The sequence below is a fragment of the Branchiostoma lanceolatum genome, chromosome 5 (genome assembly GCF_035083965.1).
Source record: "Branchiostoma lanceolatum isolate klBraLanc5 chromosome 5, klBraLanc5.hap2, whole genome shotgun sequence".
NCBI lineage: Eukaryota > Metazoa > Chordata > Leptocardii > Amphioxiformes > Branchiostomatidae > Branchiostoma > Branchiostoma lanceolatum.
This window is the reverse complement of record NC_089726.1, coordinates 18,850,643-18,872,277: the sequence shown is the minus strand read 5'-3', so window position 1 is coordinate 18,872,277 and position 21,635 is coordinate 18,850,643. Positions and strand designations below refer to the sequence as shown.

At 41.0% G+C, this 21,635-nt stretch overlaps 1 protein-coding gene across 1 annotated transcript; it reads left to right on the top strand.

The window, feature by feature from the left end:
• Positions 1–28: 28 nt before the first annotated feature.
• LOC136435577 (F-box/WD repeat-containing protein 7-like) lies at positions 29–20,392 on the top strand. The gene is made up of 13 exons (XM_066429197.1): positions 29–188; positions 6,214–7,234; positions 7,462–7,527; positions 8,346–8,490; positions 9,550–9,710; positions 10,273–10,428; positions 11,058–11,183; positions 11,872–11,961; positions 13,763–13,851; positions 14,657–14,735; positions 15,438–15,631; positions 16,507–16,564; positions 17,201–20,392. The coding sequence occupies exons 2-13, from the start codon at positions 6,230–6,232 to the stop codon at positions 17,354–17,356; spliced, it is 2,325 nt and encodes a 774-aa protein (XP_066285294.1). The 5' UTR covers positions 29–188; positions 6,214–6,229; the 3' UTR covers positions 17,357–20,392.
• The last annotated feature ends 1,243 nt before the right edge of the window (positions 20,393–21,635 follow it).

The following is a 21,635-nucleotide window of genomic DNA, read 5'->3' as shown; positions in this document are numbered from 1 at the left end:
CGTAAACTTTGAACTATGACCGCTCGCAGTGCATGACGGTAGGTAAACAGGTGTTGTTCCGTTTGTTGCATGCATGCAGGTATGTCTCAAGTGTTGGCTTAATATTTCTTTAAGACTCTCGTTTCTGGGCCCACTGGGAAGATGAAGAGGACAAGAAGGAGGTAAAGAATGGAGAGATAGAAGCAGAGGTGAGTAAAAGAGACAAATATTCCGTTTTCGAATCGTTCAAATTGATAAAGATACGGTTGGCTTGTTTTTTATTCATCAGTTGTCATATAGCATTTTACAAAATTATAACGTTAGGTCTAAGTTGCAAAAATAGTATGCCCGGTCGTCTTTTGATTACCATGGTTGGCAACCGTAGCTGTATATCCTCACTCTTTCCTACGTCGAAAAATATTATTTTTGATCTTTAATACCTATGTAAACACTAGATCTGGATCAACTTTATATATAGTATAAGTTGGGTTGAGTTCACCTTAATTGATTTGTGTAAATATAACCGTATGGAGTATAACTATGTCCCCGTGTCGCAAGCGGTAACGCAACCCCGCTGTTTCGCCATCTGGATCAAATTCCGTGGATCCTAGGGCCTGAGTTTGATCCTAGGGGTCGACTCCAGCTCGGACATGTTGTAAGGGATTGCATTCGTCATTTCGGATGGGGACGTAAAGCCGGCGGCCCCGTGTATGAGGGAGCTTCAGGCATTAGCCTCAAGCGTCAAACCTCTGCACATAAAAGAACCCAACACACTTATCAAGAATAGTAGGGGCGACCCGGTGTGCTTGGCCAAAAACGCGAGCCGTAGCGAAGCCGCATTGCACTACCACTAGCTACTTGAAAAAGCATCATGCTTCACCTCAAATGAGGATGACTGCTTTACCCTTTATGGTTGCTCTAGAGTCTCATACATTGTAAATGAGTTTCAGGGATCTCCCTAAAGAATGGTACAGTGGCGCTCCTCCATCCTGTTCTAATCCCAGCTCCATCCTGTTGATTTTCAAAGTTAGGGTATTTTTTCCAATTTTTACCCAGCAAAGCCTGTAATTTTGCTCAAAACTAGAAATTTCAGGTGTAAAGCTGAAGTTGCAGAAAATAACTTCCATTATGTCTGAAAAACGCAAAAGGCAACATCCGCTCTTCTTTTGAGAGTTGTGCGCCCCCTCCAGACCTCCCCCCTCGCGACACATATCCTGTGCCCGGCACCCTCCCCCCATCTTGCTATATATTTCTGGGGAGATCCCTGAGTTTTCTGAAGGACAAGTTGTAAGATTTCCCAAGTGACAGCTCAAGTATAAAAATGATCAGGTGAAATTCATGACTGCTACACTGCACGGAAGAGAGCAACATTTATCAACACACAAAATATTATTTTTTTAGATGCTTTCAGTATACATAGATATGTCAGTAGAACAGTATTACAAACACAGTAGCAATTCAGCCGCCTTTCTTCGTAAATCGATGGCAACATCAGGGCAGACAGGCTCTTACGAATTGATTTTTTTTTAAAACAACACCCCTTTTCTGTTTGTGTAAATCAGTAAAATGAGAAACCTGATCTGCAGAATACAGTGGATCATCATCATCAGATCAGTAAAGCATAATCCTTCAACGCGGCTCTAGCAGGTTTGTTTTTATTGGTTATAATAAGTCTCCTGTACTCTGTTTTCTTTACTCCATAATTAGAAGACAAGAACCCCTGCAAGAGTCCCAAGGCTACACTACTATTGCCATTCATTTTGAGCCCAATGTTCAGGGGTGCCAAAGAATTCATACAAATTTTATGGAAGTCATACGAGTTTTACGGAATACATATATACGATCCATTACTAAAGAAACATGCGATCCTTACTTATTTGTTCACCAATGACCCATTTATATATTAATATCATATATATGTTAACATACAAATGCTGTAGATATTTATATATACATGCATATATACGTGCCATGTACATGAATATCGTTATTTATATATATATAATATATATATGTATATATACAGCATTTGTTGAACATTAAATTAACAGAAATAAGAAACAATCCACATTCCTAAGTTGGATTGAGTTTATTGACTTACTAGTAATTGAGAAAATCCATTAGTAAGGTGCCATGGAATTTCTATTCGGGACTCATTTTTAATGTTTTCCAAGTTACCTTTACCAAAACTATAATGAGTCACAAGTCAAAGTACCATGGCCAAATGTTCAGGAAATGCCATGACTTGTAGTTGTACCAGCTTTTGATATTTGATGGTTCAGAAATGACTCAACTGTAATGGATCCTCTCAGTGACACTAGTAGTAGTACTATTATAAGGCAATTATTATTAATTGGATTATGTCCTGCAGATAATGGGTACAATCCATCAACTCAGCACCATTAGCTCAGTTAATTGATTTATAGAAGTACTAATTACTTCTTACAAGGTACATGTGTTAAAGGGACGTATTGTAGAATTTGGTGGGCAAAAACTACAAATATTCGGAATTTGAAAAATCTACATTCAGAATCAGATTCACATTTGTAACTTATTTCCAACATATTCCTGTCATCTTGTCACATTTCCATCATTAAGAAATGACCAAAATGCAAATCACGCAAAATTCGAATACTAGATTCAGTCGTTTGAATTGCGGCGATTACAATTTTTTGTTCGAGGACAAAAACTTTTCTCAATTTCTGCCGCATATCGCATTGAATTGCATGTTTTCTCGGGTGGGTATGAGAATGACATAAATAAAATACAACACGGTGTATTCCGCATCATCCTTAGTCCCGACCCTCCCGCGGATCCTGCGGCCTTGGCCGTCGGGCGATACAGAATACACCGTGTTGTATTCTATATTTATCTTTCGACTTTTATTAAGTTTTAACTCTATAAAGTATTTAAGACTTTTGAGAAAATATACAAATTCAAGCTATGTATTGTATTGTATCGCATTCCTTTGGCAAATTCACAAGCCTTCATTACATCCAGTAATGTCCCTGATGGATCTGATTATCCCAGTAATGTAATTAGCTTCAGATAATCTATGGATGTAGTCCCTCTAGGGGGGTGTTTCCATTGGAAATTCGGTCACAGGGGGGCAACTTTCCCTTTTTCTAGAATTCTTTTATTGATCTGTTGAATCTAAGCAACATCTATGATTATGGGTTGATTGAAATTTGAAAATGAGTTTATGTCATGTACTATAGTATAATACTGGATAATCAAATACTGAATACTACTACGTATATTATGGATAAATGGAAATAGGACATGTTGTAAGGTGAGAGGACTACCTGTATGCATGATTATGCATCAGAGCTACATGTACCAATTGAGCGGAGTGCTATAGCTACGTGGAAGAAGTAAAATAAGACTTGCTGCTTTAATTTGATGAGTCTAAAGCTGGGATGAAGCCTTCGATCTCCCCTGAACCACAATTTAGGTCTAGTCCTTATATAGGCCTTAATACTGGGAATGTCAAACACTTTTGATATCAAGCTTAAGGCTGTGTGAATTAAGATATTTTTGTCAACATAAGTATCATCTTCCTGTCTTGGGCAACAACCTTCCTGGAAGTTGACAACCCCATCAGAGCTCTTCCACAAAAATCACTGATCGGAATCAAAAGGAATCAGTGCACGTCTTCTGTTGGCGGTACGGCGAAAAGACAGCATGCAAATTATCTCTTGGTGGAACGATATTCATATCAACAGCCTGCCAAATTTGTTGGTTACTCCTATAGCTAATTTAAATCAATTACCTGACTGACTTTAGCAATTAGATCCCATATCTACCCCTAAGGGCACAAGTTGCTACAGTCTTCCCTCTCTGTTGACTCAATCCCTTAATTTACTTGCTCTGCAAGAGGGTTGACAGGGTCAAGTCGGTCTTATGAATTTTTTAGTGTCCGTAGAGTCAACGAGGGAATCCTTGTTAAGTCCTCCATGCATTATACATTTACAGTCAATTCTCCCTGTGCCAATAGTGCAACTGGGAGTTAATATGGATAACTGACACATGTTGAAACATTCATCATTCTATTCTACGGAATTTCTGATTTGAATGGAAAGTAACGTACCGAGAGTCCAGGATCCCCAGGTTTTGTAAGTACTAATTAGATTTTGTACTAGTCGCGGTATTTAGGGTTCTAAATTTGTACGTTTGCAGTTTTTTCCGTCACAGGCGGCGGCATATCCATGGTATTGTAAATAAATGCGATTCTCAATGGATACTGCAAACTCTTTATTTTCGATGTCAATATTATTACATGTGCAAGGTACATGTACATGTAAGTATTTGTTTCTGTATAGCCAGTATAACCGCCCTTTGGCGTAACACACCAGCTTCGCAGGCACGCGGCGCGGAAGCAGCTGGTTATATTACACTGAACGGCCTGTCACACCTTACCTTCGCACATCTGACTCCAACTGTTTCTTAAAGCTATTTAGTGAGGATGCTCCTTACTGTACTCGGTGATAACAAGTTCCATTCTACTATGGTTCTCGGAAAATATGAATTTTTTAACACATCAATCCATGGTTGCAATCGGTAACACAGGTTGTGTGTTTCCGGATTGCTGTAGTCAGCATAACTCAAGAACCTATTGATGGATTACAGTGATATTTGGTATGTGGGTAGGTGTTGGAAAGCTGAAATTCAAAGTCAATAATGAAAATCTATATTTGCAGTGTTTCCCATTATAAAACTTAAATGCAAGTAACACGGTACCAATTATGCAAATCAATTCCTAATTTGCATAATTAATGCAAAAGCGCGATAAATCATTTAATGGTAAAGGATAGGACTGTTGAAATATTGCGACATGTGTAAGTTTGTTAAAGGTGTTCATGACCAAGCATAGATGTAAATTTTAAAGTCATTTGCATAAACAGAATATTTCATGGAGATATGAGCTCTCCGAACTCTTGTTGAGCCTGCTGCCAGAAGCTAAATATTTAGTCAGGCTAGAAAGGCAAGACTCAAGCTCCACCCTGCAGAGGTGACCTACTTTCACTGGCAGGAGGATAAAGTTGCCCGCACTTCTGGCACTCCCCACACCATATTTGGAGAGGTTTCAGCAAGTGGTTGAGTTGGGAGCAATCTAGCGTACACATTTTTGTGTAGCGGCTATAATAGGAAAGACCTAGGGTTTGATTCGTTGCTGGAAATTGATGGCATGATATAATTGAGGTATCTTTAATTTTCTTTCTGAACAGGTAATTTGATTGCCATGCTTTTTTTTATCAGCTTTTGAATCCAGCTGGTAAATATAAGGGCTTATATATCTGGCCTTTGGGTAGTTAGGCAATAAATTAAATAATCTTCAAAGATGATTCTGAAGATTTTGATACTTCAAAATCATTTTTGTACAGGATTTGATGTTATTGCTAGTATTTAAAGGGTTAACAGAGTTATCAGGCTATCTCTTCAGAGATATTCCTGAAGATTTGGGTATAAATGACATGTGCATGTCATGTGTTTGTCATATTTTAATACAGGATCTTGATAGTCATATATTGTACCAAGATTTGATTTGATTGTAGCTATTTTGCAAACAATGATGTTTTTTCTGCACTGTTGTAGATTGAAGATTGTTTGTGTTTTACGGTGTGAAATCTCTCACTTATTTACCACTGACTTGCAGGACAACAATCCCCTATACCCTATACTTTATATATATGCATGTATAGACCGTTTATGTTGGTATGTTGGTGCTGGCATTGATTCTTGGCAGTGTTTACAATATTTTGCTGCTGTACGTGATATTGATGTATCTCAGTCTTCATGTTTTATTCTGGTTGCAGTGATCAATAAAAGATTTACTTAAAGCTCACTCTTTAGGAAGGAAAGTTGTGTCGTTTATAGACTAAGTGACATTGAGGAATGCGGTAACATGTGTGAAAATGTTAAACTTTGTTAGATATTGTTTTGCGTGTGCTTGTGTTCGCATGCGTGTATGTTTGTGAGTCCGGATGCATAAAGTCAGCATAACTGAAGAACGTCTGGATGGATTGTAATGATATTTGCTATGTGGGTAGGTGTATGTGTCGCTGGAATTGCAATGGCGTATTTGTCAAAATCTTCCAAGGAGAATAACTGGAGAAAGGAGCAACAGATTTTCATGTTATTTACTACATGTATGCAGGTAGCTTAGACAGAGATGTACACAATGAATTGCAAATTATGCAAATTGGGACTTAATTTTTATGATTTGTGTTGCAGACGGGGAGGGCTGAGGATGGACGTCGCGGCGGGCGGGGATGACTACGCCAGCGGAGGTGCCAGCGATTCCGACGGACCGACCGTCCAGTCTCCCAAACGTGCCAAAAGTCGGTCCAAGGTCTGGGACAAGGTCACCTGGTTCGCTCGCCGCAAGAGCTCACGGGGCTGCAGCCAATCGGAGGCGGCGGGGACGCCTCACCCCGGAGCGGCCTGCCTCCCCGACGACCGTATGGACGTGGACTCTACGCCGTCCAGCCCGCGAGCGCTGTCGGAGTGCAGCTCATCCAGCGAAGGCGACTTGAGCATGGCAGAGTCGCACGTTCGCCAAACGAACCCAAACTCACAGGTGGACTCTCAGAGCTGCATCAAACCCAGCGTAGCGCGGGCGCTTTTCCACGAGATCGAGATGGTCTCCCTGGCAACACGTAAACCTAAGATCGTCATTCAGAGGAGGAAGACGTTGTCGTCGCAATCCTCCGAAGAGTCTGACTCAGGGAATTTGTATCCAAGGCCGACTTCATACTTAGACTCATTACACCCCTCCGTAACAAACTCATCCGCAAAATGTTGCCATGACGACCAGAACTTGAACTCCGGCCACGATCATCAGTATCGCGCCAGCTTCTCGTGCAGACTACACTCCCACTGCCCCTCGGCGCGGAACGTACCCAGGAGCGCGGTGGGTCAGACGCCGCACTGTTTACACGTCGGTAACAAGAGAACTGCTTCGCGGTCGCCCAGTCCGAAACCGCGCCGCGGAGACCAGTTGGACGCGGCGAAGAAGACCCATAGTAGGAAGCGATCCAACGATGGGAGGTGTTGCGTGTGGACACCGGACTCGGTCCATAGTCTAGGAGCCTGCGGGGTGGATGGTACAGGGTCCAGGCCTAGGTCCCCCTCTCCTAGAATGGGCCAGTCCAGCAGGCTCGTCAGGGACGTACCATTGTCACCCCACCTGGGGGAGAGCAGGAGGCAGCTAGGGGAGGGAGTAGATGGACCAGAGTTCAAGAAGCGTATGGAGGTAAACATTATCTTGAAAATGTCAATTGGCGAAGAATTCTGCCCAAACTCATTACCCTGATACATTGTATAGTCATATGTATGTACCACCACCATGAATGCCATTTAAATAAAGATAAATATAAACAACAACAAAAGGGTGCCAAATTATGCTGTTAACCCAGTTGCCAGACATTTAATCTGGTCTTGTCTTGTTTGATCATCTCTATTTACTTTTCTTTGTCCCAGCTGATGATGGACTGGTTTGGAGACTTCAACGATCAGCAGAAGAACATCATCATAAAGAGGATACTGGTCAGTACTTTTTGGAAACTAAGTTTAACTTACTAATAAGAGGTTTACTGATAAAAGTATGCAGGCATTTTTTTCTTAATAAAACTTCCTGTTAAGTCTGCAGTGTATTAAAGGTGCCCTAAGCGATTTCAGGGGGTAAAACTTGAGATATTCTGGGGAAAACAATTCTGTTTTGTGAGATTGAAATTGACATATGCTTCCCCATATTAGCACATCTGCATCATTATTTCAGACTTTGGGCATTTAAAAATAGCACAGAAGCAAGCCACAAAAGGAGTATCTTATTTATTGGGTCCCCCCAAAAATCAGCCCAGAATCATTCCGTAACCGTTTTCTGTCAACAATTTTCGGTAAGTTCTGGCAGCGTGACGTCACAATGCCCAAGCACATTGAGCCATGACCACGTGATTATTTCTTCGGATGCGTTCGGGACTTATCGGTCAGAATCGTGCATGTTCGGAAGATTTGAAATGATGGCTGGCCTCCAAGTGCTCAGATTTTCAATGATTTCCCACCACACAACGACATCACATTTTTGCTACATGATGGTCGATATGTGATGGTATAACACACTGTTATCTAAACTTACTATGGATAGAAATCAGAAAAAAAATGATTTTGAATATATGACTTTCAGCGCCCTAATATTGCTTAGGTTGCCTTTAAGGTTCAGTGATCATGACGACAATAAGGGCATCAGGTACAAGAATGATTTTCAAAATTGCATATATGGATGACATTGTGTGAAATGAGACAGCAAATAAATGATTGCTTAACTGTTGACATGAAAAAAATTAAACATTCTTTATTCCCCCCAGGACCAATGTGGACTGCCCCAGATGCACCTGTTGTCGGTTGCCATGGAGCCCATCCTGCATCAGACCTGTCCACACAACTGTCAGGACCTGTTGGCATGGTTACCAGCATCCATATCCATCTACATCCTGTCCTTCTTGGACCCAGGTTGGTTTGGTCTACATACTCTTGGTCCCAGGGTCTTTGAGGAATCAAAAGTGTATACTCTTGTTCCCAAGGTCTTTTAAACCAGAGTCATATATTCTTGTTCCCAGGGTCTTTAAAGTCAAGGTATATACTTTCGTTCCTAAGGTCTTTGAGACCAGAGTTATAAACCCATGTCATTAAGGACAATAATGTTGTTCCCAGTATCTTAACTTCCACTTGTCAAATAAAGAAAACAACCAACATGTAACTGCATGATTTTAAACGTAGTATTTACAACCAGCTTTCTAGGATTGCATTATACATTTTGATCCATCTTGAATGCGAAACTATCTTCCCCAATTATGAAATTTATGGAAATCCTCATCTTGATCTTCTTGATCTTGAAAGGATACTAAGCAACACTCCTCTGTTGGGCTAAAGCGCTTAGCTTCCCAGTGCAATGCGTCTTTATTGCTCCCTCAACATGTCCCGCAAGTGGTAACCCAACCCCGCTGCTTCGCCATCTGCATCAAATTCCGTCGATCCTAGCGCCCGAGTTCGATCCTAGGGGTCGACTCCAGCTTGGACATGTTCTAAGGGATTGCATTCGTCATTTCGGATGGTGACGTAAAGCCGGCGGCCCAGTGTATGAGGAAGCTTCAGGCATTAGCCTGAAGCGTCAAACCTCTACACGTAAAAGAACCCAACACACTTATCGAGAAGAGTAGGGGTGACCCGGTGTGCTTGGCCAAAAACGCCAGCCGTAGCGACGCCGCATTGCACTACCACTAGCTACTTGAAAAAGCATCATGCTTCACCTCAATTGAGGATGCCTTGAAATGAAAAAAAAGGTGCAGGAGCACAGCTTCCTTAAACTTGGCAGGTTCGGTGATGTCTGTAATGTTCTGTGGAAGTGAGTTCCAATCTCTCACTGTCTGAGAGAAATATTAGTATCTATTTTTATTCTATAGCAGTCTATATGAAACGGTACAGCCTTGTAAGAATTTGATGTGTCGCGATTGGCGCGGGGCAGGCATCAAGTGAGCATCGACTGATACTGAATAACCTGTTGTGTTGCAGTAAGCCTGACGCGGGCCTCCCAGACGTCACGTGTGTGGTACGAGCTGGCGAACGAGCCGTGCCTGTGGCGCCGGTTCTGTACGCTGCCCACGTGGCAGATGAGCAGGAACACCGCGCAGAAACAGATGATCAACCACATGCTGCCAGACGGGACCATACATGTGAGTACTGACCATCACTCATCATCATCATCATCATCATCATCATCACAACCAGACAGACCAAAAACAATGCCTCGCAATGAATTAGTTAAAGTTAAAGTTCTCCCACACCATAAGGTATAAAGGCCGAAGCCCATCTCCGTTTCATAGCCCTGGGCCACACTGTGGTGCAATCACTGCAGCAGGGGGCTAGTCTACTGGCAGTGGAGTGTGTTTATTTACTTCCGTATACTGTTTCAGAAGTATGTACCATTTTCATTAAGTCTTTGGTATGACTCGGTGCGCCTCTTATCCAGACGTGTCCTACCCGGGCGCGAACTCAGGCCTTCTGGCTCCTCATGATTTGAACCAGATGTGGTAAGTGACAGAGGTACAGACCACTATGCCACAGGGACATGCCTCGCAATGAATTAGTAGCCTGTTTATTCTTTATGCAACTCGTATCATGCTATTATCATGGTATAATTTTTTTCATGAAGTTTCTCAGTTGACTGTCATTATGTGTGTCCGTCCATAACAAGCAAATGGACAAACGAACAATTGTTAATTGTTGTTCTTCCAGTGGAAGAAGGTGTTTGGAGAGCGTTACTGTCTGCGGAGAAACTGGCTCCAGGGGACCTGTACTGTGAAGACGTTTGACGGACACACGCAGGGCATCTCCTGTGTGGTGTTCGATGACACAAGGATCGTCAGTGGTTCATCGGACAAAACTATCAAGGTACGTTTTTGTTTAGAACCCTGTGGAGAGAAACAGGAGACGGACCAACAAGGATCATAAGGGGGAATAGTGTGGTATGGATTTGTTTTTCATACAAAATGTTTTGCATCTTTTCCCCTTTTTATTCTACCAACCAAAGGTGGCAATGTGGTCTTAGAACCAAAAGGATCTGTGTTCAAATCCCCAGAGGGCCCTTGGGAAAGGTACTTTACACCTATTTCCTCACTTGACTCAAGTGAAAATATAGTACCTAGCTTCGGTTAGAGACATGCCCCATATGTTTAAGCCACTGTGAGACCTTTAGTATGCCACTCAGCAGAGAGGTGGTCAGGAATGTTTGCTAGAGCATTAGGCTTTGTTGGATTGTATATTGTTGCAGTACCCTGGCATCTAGACGCGACATACACGCGACTACACACACTGTGGCCGAGCTAAGTCTGCCATTGGGTTAGGACGGTCTAAAAGTGCAGGGTACGGCCCGATTTACCGGGTACAGCCCAAATTTTTAGCGGATACAGCCAAAATTTTAAGCGGGTACGGCCCAAGTTTGTAGCGGGTACAGCCCGAAGGGAGTTTGATAGGGTTGTTCCATGGTAGTTTTATGGAAAAATACATTTTGTGCCCTATAGGTCTGGAACATCAGGACCAACACCCCCTGGTCAGTTCTGACCCTGGCCGGACACTCGGGCACGGTCAGATGTCTGCACTTGGAGGGGAACACACTGGTCAGCGGGGCTACGGACAGGACAATAAAGGTCGGTCAGCACTCAGGACACAAATTACTGTAAATCAAGAAATCTTCACTACAATTCATCACACTGCTATCTTATGAATAAGTACATATTTATAACAAGTACTGGTTAGTTCTGCTAGTTCATTTAAGTGACGCTGAAGAAGAGTGATAGATGTCACTCGAACATCCGGAAATAAATCTCCGAATTCTTATCCAGTTGTAGAGTTTGAATTCTCTTTAATAATAATATACACTGCTAACTTATGTTCAGTCTTGCATTGAATTGCTACGGTTGTTTTAACCACGAACTTAAAACTCCACAAATGCCTTCTTTCTGGATCCCCATTTGCCATAAAAAAAAGTCTCTGAAACTTTAAGTTTCTAATCAATTCTAAGTTTACTGTTGTGTCTTATACAAGAGTCAACAATTCAATTGCAACGTGGTAGCCATTTGCAAGCCAGGCATTTATTTTAGCTAACGTAATACTGTGTCTTTATTTTCAATTAGTTATTTTTCAGTTTCCAACATACAAATTATTCTTGTCCACATTGACGAGAAAGGTGATTCTTTTGTAAACACTTTGATTAGAAACACAATAAATCTTCAAAAAAATACAAAAAATCATACACCTGTGACTGATAGGCGCCGTGTAAAAGATTGGTCTTAGGATGGTGTGCTAACGATCCCTGGTTCGAATCCCGTCCTCCAGGTGTGGGACTTGTCTATGCAGAGCAGCTGGTCGAGTATCGCCTGCCGGGTCACCATGATCGGACACTCCGACACTGTCAGGTGCCTCAAGGTAACCCAGCTGTAGACTTTGACATCTAAATACAGTCAAACCTGCCCAAGGCGACCACCCGGCGGACCGAGCAAAAACGGTCGCGATGGACAGGTGGTCGCCATGAAGAGGATTCCACTCACATGTTTCCAGGTCCAGGTTTTCAAATACAGAACGTAAATGGATGGAAAATTATGTGAATTTAGACAGCGCGACCCCCAACAGGTTCAATTCTCATTGACAGAAAGATCCTACAAAAATTACATTTTCCGTTATCGTTGTAATAATTGTATACCGCTAACGTTACATCGTGAACAAATTTTCGTCATAATTTTGACTACAAAACAATGGCTACAAATCGATGCCTCGCAGCGCCCTCCCGCATTCACACGTTACATTGAATAATACACACACACACGCACATCATCGAAGTTTTAAGGCCTAAGACAAATCCCTAGAAAACACCTGATGGCCGCAGCCTTTTTTGGGGCGCCGACCGCTGGATAAAAGGGGCAAAAAGTTTTCGATCTGACAACTAAAGATGAAAACGGAACGGTGTGATTTCGTCGCGCCGCCAAGCTCTGTGCGACTGCATCGAAAGGTATTAGTCAGAACGCACAGCGTCCAATAAAGGTTTGTGAGATTCATGGAAATAAAAAGAAAATAAGAATATTAATTTTCATAAATAACTAGAGTATTCGTAAATGTTCATACACAAAAGCATCGTGTTTTAGAAAGGTCAGCGGTACGCCGAATCCGGGCCGCCCCAAATCCAAGATGGCGTCGGGACCGAGGAACAACATCTCTCGCCCGATGTTTTGCCCGCCGCGAAGTCATTTTTCGGCGGAGTTTAGTAAGACACAGACACATTTTTGTTGAAAATACAAGAAATAGATAGTAATTTCTGTGAAATCTTCTGACGCCATGCACTACGTATTCGTTCTGAAAATTGAGTTTAAACCGAACTGAGTTTGCGGTAAACTATAAGATTACAATAGGCACAACAACATCACAAACATTTGTCTTTACAATGTTTATAGGGGGAACGTTTTATTAAAACACTTCATGGATGAATCGATGCTATAACATTGCTATTCCATATATTTTTGTCCTTATTTTTGTCCTTCAAAGTCTTGAAAACATTTCCGTGAAATCCGACAGCAAAATGATCCAATGTCACCACACGCTTGAAAATTAGGCGGCCGCCATGGGCAGGGACTGTGCTCTGTGCGGTCCCAATTTGTGGCGGTCGCGGTCGCGTTGGACGGGTGGTCGCCTTGGGCAGGCAGCTTAATGCTTGTGCCTATGGGGAAAATTTTCGGGACCGAGAAAAAGCGGTCGCCATGGCCAGGTGGTCGCGTTGAAAAGGTGGTCGCCTAGGCAGGTTTGACTGTAGTAGCAGAACAAACTTACTCAATTCATTGATATTGTTGTTGATGTCGTTACCTCTATGTGCGGAATTTTTATTTTCGCAGTGTGTTTGTCTATTAGTTTGTTTGTTTGTTTGTTTGCCTGTGTGTCTGTAGTTATTTGAATGCAGTAGAGTGGCTGGTTTCCACATGCTAAGCGCATCCGGGATACTGACAGGAAGTTAGGTCAAAGGTCCCAGAAAGGTCCTAGAATCTCATTTCCTGTTTTTACATGCATTATACCAGTTTCTGGTATAAATACTATTACATTAATGGATGTCTGTTGCCTTATGAGAGCCAGTGGGGAATAAGCATTAGAAAGAATCAACTGAACATAAGTAACCGTACGAGCGCCAACGAAACTAACAGAGGTATGAGAAGTTTTATTTCTTGATGTTATGATTGTACCACAGGTGGATGAAGAACGTGTGGTGAGTGGTTCGTACGACCAGACGCTGAAGGTGTGGAACCTGAGAACTGGACACTGTAAACACACCCTCAGGTAAGTACAAATCATCAAAGACATTCACTGGTTTTACCATTATTCTATCATTGTTATACATGTACATGTAAGACAGCCAGCCTGAGGGTGCACTGGATTGTGCATTGTTCAAGGCAAGTCGATGTGATATTGTACAAGCTAACCAAGAGGGGTTTTAGCAGTTGGAAGAACAAATATAAAGGAGAGGAAAGGAATTTCAAAGGAAAGGGATCTCGAACCAGTTTAGCTCAAATGAACTCAATGAACAGATGAGCTCTTCCACTGGTCATGACAGTCAGAAGACAGACGCTATGTACAGTATTTACAGGTTCATTGTACCGGGGAAATTCCCCTAGCTCTTTTTGACAAGCACAATGAACATTGGACCATGGCTTAACGTCCCGTCCTAAGGACTGCGACCCTTTCCGGTAGCCTGCATGTTGGGTGAGCGACACAGCCGGGATCGAACCCGGGGTTTCTAGTTCCAGAGGCAGGGCCGCTAACCACTGGACTAAGCATGCTACTATATTGATATAACAGACATTTTTACATTATCATCTAATATAGGTCCACTCTACTTTAATTAAAAAGTAAACCTGAAGTGTTTCTTACATTCATGACATGTAGTTACTGTAACAGTTCCTTTTAGACTTAATACATGAGGAGTGTAGATTTCTATGTAACTTGGTTTGCAGTGAAAAATTGTTGTTTCATTTTGTTCCCTCTGCCCATTATATATCTACTTTGCTGGTTTGTAAGTTTTGTCTATCATCTGCAAAGTAAGGAGAACATCGTGATGTGATGTTCTGTCCTTTGTCTCCCTTAGAGGACACACGGCTGCTGTTCTGTGTGTCCAGTTTGATGACAACAAGATTGTGTCTGGATCGGCTGATAACACCATTAAGGTAAGGTTTTAAGGTGCCCTTAAATCACACCTGAACACATTAGTTGATGTCTCCCAATGAAACAACCTATCAACAATGTGCAGCAAATACTTTTCGAAATTCAGTCACTTTTTCCTTTAGACCTCATCCTATGGAAGAATTTTCATCTTTCTCATCCATGAATTGTTTCATCTTGTTTAGTCATAAGTCAATTGATTAAATGCAATTATGCAAGTAAATTTTTTAATTTGTAGTTTAAAAAAAAATCCACTGTTTCTCAGTTTAATAATCCTGTCAAGATAAAACAAACGATGATCGGTAAAATCGTGACTTGCTATATAGATAGAAAGGCCGTCATTTGGTCCTGAGCAAATACAGCATATTTCACTCCCTCCTCATGGCGTAACCCTAGCTTTCTCAAAAAAGTCCGAATGGGCCACACTTGGGCTCATTTTAAAGGTCTTTTGGCCAGGAGTTTGAAACTGTAAACGGATTTCAAATATCATGCTTTGTTGTTGATTCATGAACTCTCTGTGAATGCATTTAACTGTGCACTCATTCACACACATACACCACTTTTATGTACCTTGTTTCTCAACATAGATGACAACACATGCGTCCTAGAGGAAGTTTGTCTGTAACTACTGTATTTGTATTGTTTATTACATACATGTATTGAGAAAGAGCTGCATTTATGCAATCTGCGATCTTCGTCACCCTCAGATCTGGAATATCGACGGCGAATGTCTGAAGACCCTGATTGGCCACATGGACGCGGTGACCTGCCTGAACTTCACAGGCGACAAGATCGTTAGCGGCTCGTTGGACAGCGACCTGAAGTTCTGGGACATGCGGACAGGGCAGTGTGTCAGTACGCTGGACTGGACCAGATCTGAGGGTCATACGGGGGTTATCAGGTACACATTCGATGAGTGAAGTCTAGATCCTTCTGTTTCAAAGTTATGGACTACCGGTACAATAAAACAAGATACTGTAGTTCTCGGACATGCGAACGGGGCAGTGCGTCAGTACGCTGGACTGGACTAGATCTGAAGGTCATACGGGGGTTATCAGGTACACATTCGATGAATGTTGTTTAGATCCTTCTGCTTGAAGTTATGGACTGCAATTTAACAAGATACTGTAGTTCTGGGACATGCCGACGGGGCAGTGCGTCAGTACGCTGGACTGGACTAGATCTGAGGGTCATACAGGGGTTATCAGGTACACATTTGATGAGTGTGGTCTAGATCCTTCTGTTTGAAGATATTGACTACAATTAAACAAGATACTGTACTCCTGGGACATGCGAACGGGGCAGTGCGTCAGTACACTTGACTGGACCCGATCAGAGGGTCATATGGGGGTTATCAGGTACACATTTGATAGTGTGGTCTAGATCCTTCTGTTTGAAGTTATGGACTACAATTAAATAAGATACTACAGTAACTGTAACTGACAGTAGTTCTTGTGTTTTTTTTCACTGTAACTTTATGTTCACTGTTTTCACAGTCACCTCTGTGTCGTAAACTTAAATCATCAGCGTAAAAAACCTTGAAATTATTTATGTTTCCTTCACACATCTGTTCTGTAAATCACTTGCCACCACCGTGAAGTTAAAGTTCAGTGAAAATGTCCATTTTCCTTACACCGTGAAATTTTGCTACTGTGAAGATAAAGTGAATTACAGTATACGAGAAACTAGATATTTCACTGTAGCATGAAATCTTTGGACTTTGGATTTGATGTTATGTCAGTGTTGATTGGTCAATATTCTTCCTTCCCAATATAGATGTCTGCAGGCCGACCATTGGAGGATCGTCAGTGCAGCAGACGACAAAACGCTCAAGGTATGGGTCAGGTATCTCAACCAAAGGTGCAATGGCCTTAGATATTAGATTATCTAGATATCTGATATTTTCCATGGAGTAACCATAATTTTGCCTTTCAACAACTTTTATATTTGCTTTCTTTTGGCTGGCTAGAACGATCACACACATACATGCACATACACACACACACAGGCTCACATACGCATACATACACACGCACATGTGCACGCACACAAATACATAAACACAAACATGAGTACACAAACATGTGCGCACACACACACATAAATACCCCCTCACACATACATGCACACACACACAGATGAGGCTCACATAAGCATACATACACATGCACAATTTTGTGCACGCGCACAAATACACAAGCACATGTATACAAACACACACACATACATACACACTACACACACATTACATATAGTTACACACACACATATTTATATTTATTACAGGTGAGAACCTAACCACATGTGTTCACCAGTCCACACAACACTTCCAGGTGTGGAGTACACACACACACATACATGTACACACATCCATGCACACACACATTACATATAGTTACACACACACATATTTCTTCTAGGTGAGAACCTAACCATATGTGTTCACCACACTACACTCATGCCCCTCCAGGTGTGGAGCGTTGAAGACGGTAAGCGCCTGGTCACCCTCCGTAACCACACCGACGGCGTCACGTGTCTGCAGTTCAACGACTACATGATCGTCTCGGGTTCCTACGACAAGACCGTCAAGCTCTGGGATTTCTCTGTCTCCTCCGATAAAGTGTGATAACCCAACTGTCTAAGGAAGTCTGCACATGCTACACAATTTCAGTGGCGTACACAAAGTCAGCAACTTTCTTTGTGGGTTGTTTCTTAAGATTCTTTATAGGACAAGAGATATACAATTCATCAGTCATGTTTTCGTTGACACATTCTTTGGTTCTGAAAAAAAAACATTTTTAATCTTCCTTGACAGAATTTGGTTACACATAACATAAATGATGCCTTCAGAGAAAGGCAGCAATGAACTAGACTAAAACAAAACAAGGCTTAATTTTGGGGTGGAAGCAACCAACAAGAATGATACGTAATACAATTGGATTTGAATGTCGTGTTTCCTAAAAAGAAGTCGCTGAACCTGCAAAGACTTTTGCCTGAAAATCTAAACATTAGTGATAATTCATACATATTCCATTTTACACACTGATGTTGACCAAAAGAACTACTACTAACAGCTTTTGGTTCTTTTTTTACCAGAAAGCAGCCATGAAAAAAAGGGTAAAACGCCATTTGTGCATATTAAGCTATCCGGTAGAAACTTTCGCGACGATTACAATCTCAGTAGGCGTACTAGGTTGAAAAAAGCAGAAAAATTAACTGATTCAGAAGATGTTGTGATTGTATCAACAGAAAACAATGCAATGTCATTATGATAGATGTATTCAACTTGATCATAATTCATATGTTACATATTGGAAAAAAAATACACTACCTTGATAGTATACCTTGAAATATCACATTACAATGTATGTATGATAAAAGACTAGTTGAGCAAGTGTTGTGATATTGGTGCTTTTGAAAGGTACGTTTCCACCATCCATTTATGTATGTTTATGATTATGACTTATGAATGTAGGAAATCTCTGAATACGAATATATACCAAAAATCACTCCATGTTGCCAACATAACTACTTTATTAGTACTTTTTTGTACCATGTTTAAACCATGCGTGGCAGGATCATGTACTGAAAGTCCAGGTAAAGAGTTCAAAGTATTATGTTTTAATCGTTGTCATGATGCTCTTCTGTGTAAGCTTTCTTCAACTTAAAGCAGAAACATGGAATATTTTTACAGAATAAAAATGTCTCACTTAATTTATGCATGTTTTAAGTGGATCACAATCATCTTTGAGAAGTGGTTTTATATTGCTGTGGTCGAAATGAAATTTATTTCTGGAGGAATATGATAGTTAAGGATGAATCAACATGTTATTGAGGCAATTTTTTTGGCTTCGAGAATGTGAAAAAAAATGCATTGGCAAACATAAGAACTACAGTTGTGCTGTTAAACCAAATGGAAATATTGTTCAGTGCTCAAAATAGTTAATATGCATGTCATTTACATAAAAAAGCACTGGTGCTTGCAAAAAGCAAAAGACAAAATTGGTTAAAATTGACTTTTTATTACTTAAAATGAGCATCCAATTTTTTTTAGCATCCAATGTATAATAGCTCATAGCAAAATTACTGTAGGTAATTTTTTTTTTTTTTTTTCAAATTGTAACATTTAGACCAGGCAGATCCTTTGAACCAATAATTGGTATGGTCTCCTTATAAAGATATATATCAATGTTTTATTTCATCACAAATTTAGATCCAAGTATGACTTTTAAATGGTATGCAAACATCTGTGCCCATGTGCACCACATTGTCAAAATTATTCGTAAGAAATGTGGAATTTTTCTGTAATGATCTACCATGAATCATACGCACGAATTATAATCCCTTTTCTTGTATGTGACAGTTACTAGCACTTTATTACTAGTATGTGTAATTTTAAAGTTGAAAATTTGTGCGGTTGTGAGCATGATCGTCCTGTCAGTATAGAACACAGCAAAGCTGTCGCACAGCAAATTTTGTAGTTGTCTCGACTCTGAACAGCGGCAATGCAAGCAGGGGCAACTGTTCGTCAAAGGTGTCCACCGGAAATGCAGTGTGTTTACATGTAACTTCACAGCGAACATGCTGTTTGGTTGAACCTGGAAGATTTTCGGACATACGAATCAATGTGTATATGCTACGCCAAATAACAGTAATTTTGGAAATCATATCTAGTCACTTGAGTAACTGTCATTTGGCGTATCATATTACCTGGATGTGTAACGTTCATCGACGTAATGTGTATAATGTATAATGTATTTACATGAACAAATTAAAATCTGTCAACCAATTTCCAGGTTTAAACATCCAACATGGCCGACGATAAGCTGATTCACAGGTGAAACTGTGCATGCACAGCAAGATGCATTGTGGGCTATAGGTCAAAGTTGAAGGACCATGAGACATAAACAAAACACTTCTGGACATGTATTCTATATGTATCGACTAGGCAACTGTTTACAAGTTAGGGGCCTTCAATTTTGACATGTTACCCACATACAGATTGCTGCGCATGCGGAGTTTCAAATGTGAACCATCTTATACTGTACCTGATCTTATGGATGGCATCTTAGCACATATTGACTTAAACCTTGCTTTCAGACTTATCGTGAATTGAGATATCATGGTAGCAAAGTGCTGTTGTTGACAACATTGAGATCAGTGGAACACGGGCAAGAATTTGTAAACTGTCTCGAAAAAAATACTTTTATTGAACACGTATTTGCAATGTTGTATGCAAACTGATCTTTGTGTCTTTAAAAGTTTGAAAACAGCGTTTATAGTAGTGACTGTATGAAAATATTAAAAAGTACAAATTGAGAACTCTGTATATTAGAAGGTTGAAAAAATTATATACTCAAACTTGAATGAATATGATGCACTGTAAATCATTGTGCCAAACACAATGTATGTTTATATGGTCAGCAACTTTTTACATTTTGTAGGTTGTCAGATACTAGTATGTTGCAACTGTAAGTAAAGTATGATACGTAGCCTCTGTCGTGTGTATTGTCCTGTGAATTATGCGATTTGTAGCTATGTATGTCTAGTCTGTCCAACCTGTAATGTTGCAGTCTATATAGTTAGCAGGAGATCCTGCAATAGAAAGCAGTTTTGTACACATTTCTATTTCCTGATTAAAACTGCTGAAAGTGTGACCTCACTCGATGTTCTCATTAATTCCTTAGTTACGAATACTAGAGTGTGGTGACTGGTGTGGTGGCGTAATGGCAGGATGTTTGGCCCAGAGGTCCTGGGTTCAAATCCTGACTTGTTCAGTTGACGTTGTGCCCTTGGGAAAGGCACTAAACACAAATCTCCTCACTTCACTCAGGTGAAAATGAGTACCTAGCTTCGGTTAGTTCCACTAGAGTTAAGTTATGTTAATGAAAAACTAGATAAAGAGTTTCTGCTACTTCTTTACCACCTCTGGTATGGATGAACCAGAATGAACCATTTTGGGGGGGGGGGGTACTCTTATAAAAGAGGCAAGTTACCTGCATCTCGAGAATTCACAAAGAGAAGAGAGCTGACATATACTATTGCAGCCATCAATAGTTTATTGAAGCATGCTTTTGCAACCTTGTGCCGAACTCTAAATATGGGAACATTAGAAGGAACAGATCAACAAAGTTTTTTTTAAGTCAGCAGCAGAAGTAACAAGTAAAAATGTCATTGCCCCTGAGGTGTCGCCAAGAAATGTACACATAAACAAATGGTTTCAAACGACCACGGTCAAAACAACAGTTACTGTCTCTAACATCTTGACTCCTCTTTGGCCTGTACACGAACAGATCAAAAAGTTTTAAGTCAGCAGCAGAAGTAACAAGTACGTGTAAAAAAAGGCCCCTGAGGTGTCGCCAAGAAATGTACAAGTAAACAAATGGTTTCAAACGACCAAGGTCCAAAATACTGTCAATAACATCCTGACTCCGCCTTGGCCTGTACATAAATGAACAGATCAAAAAAGTTTGAAGTCAGCAGCAGAGGTAACAAGTAAAAATGTCATCGCCCCTGAGGTGTCGCCAAGAAATGTACAAGTTAACAAATGGTTTCAAACGACCAAGGTCAAAACAAATGTCTCTGAGTCTAACATCTTGAATCCTCCTTGAACGTGAACCCGGTTGTAACGTGAGCGTCTGTCAGGGAATGTTCTGAGTGACGATAAAAAGAAGACGGTGATCTAAGATTTCTTAAGGAAGTTTTCCATGGCCCCGCCACCGAACTTGACGTCCCCCTTCTGCTCGCCTGGCCTGTCCCTCTTTTCCTGCAGGTTTACGAAGTAGTCGGCGGCAAAACTCACAAGATCGTCTGGTTTTTCCTTTATAACAGCGACAGTCAAGGCCTGTATGAGATCTGTAAGGTCCTTGGCAAGTTCCGTTGGAATTTCAAGAGTAAGACTCATC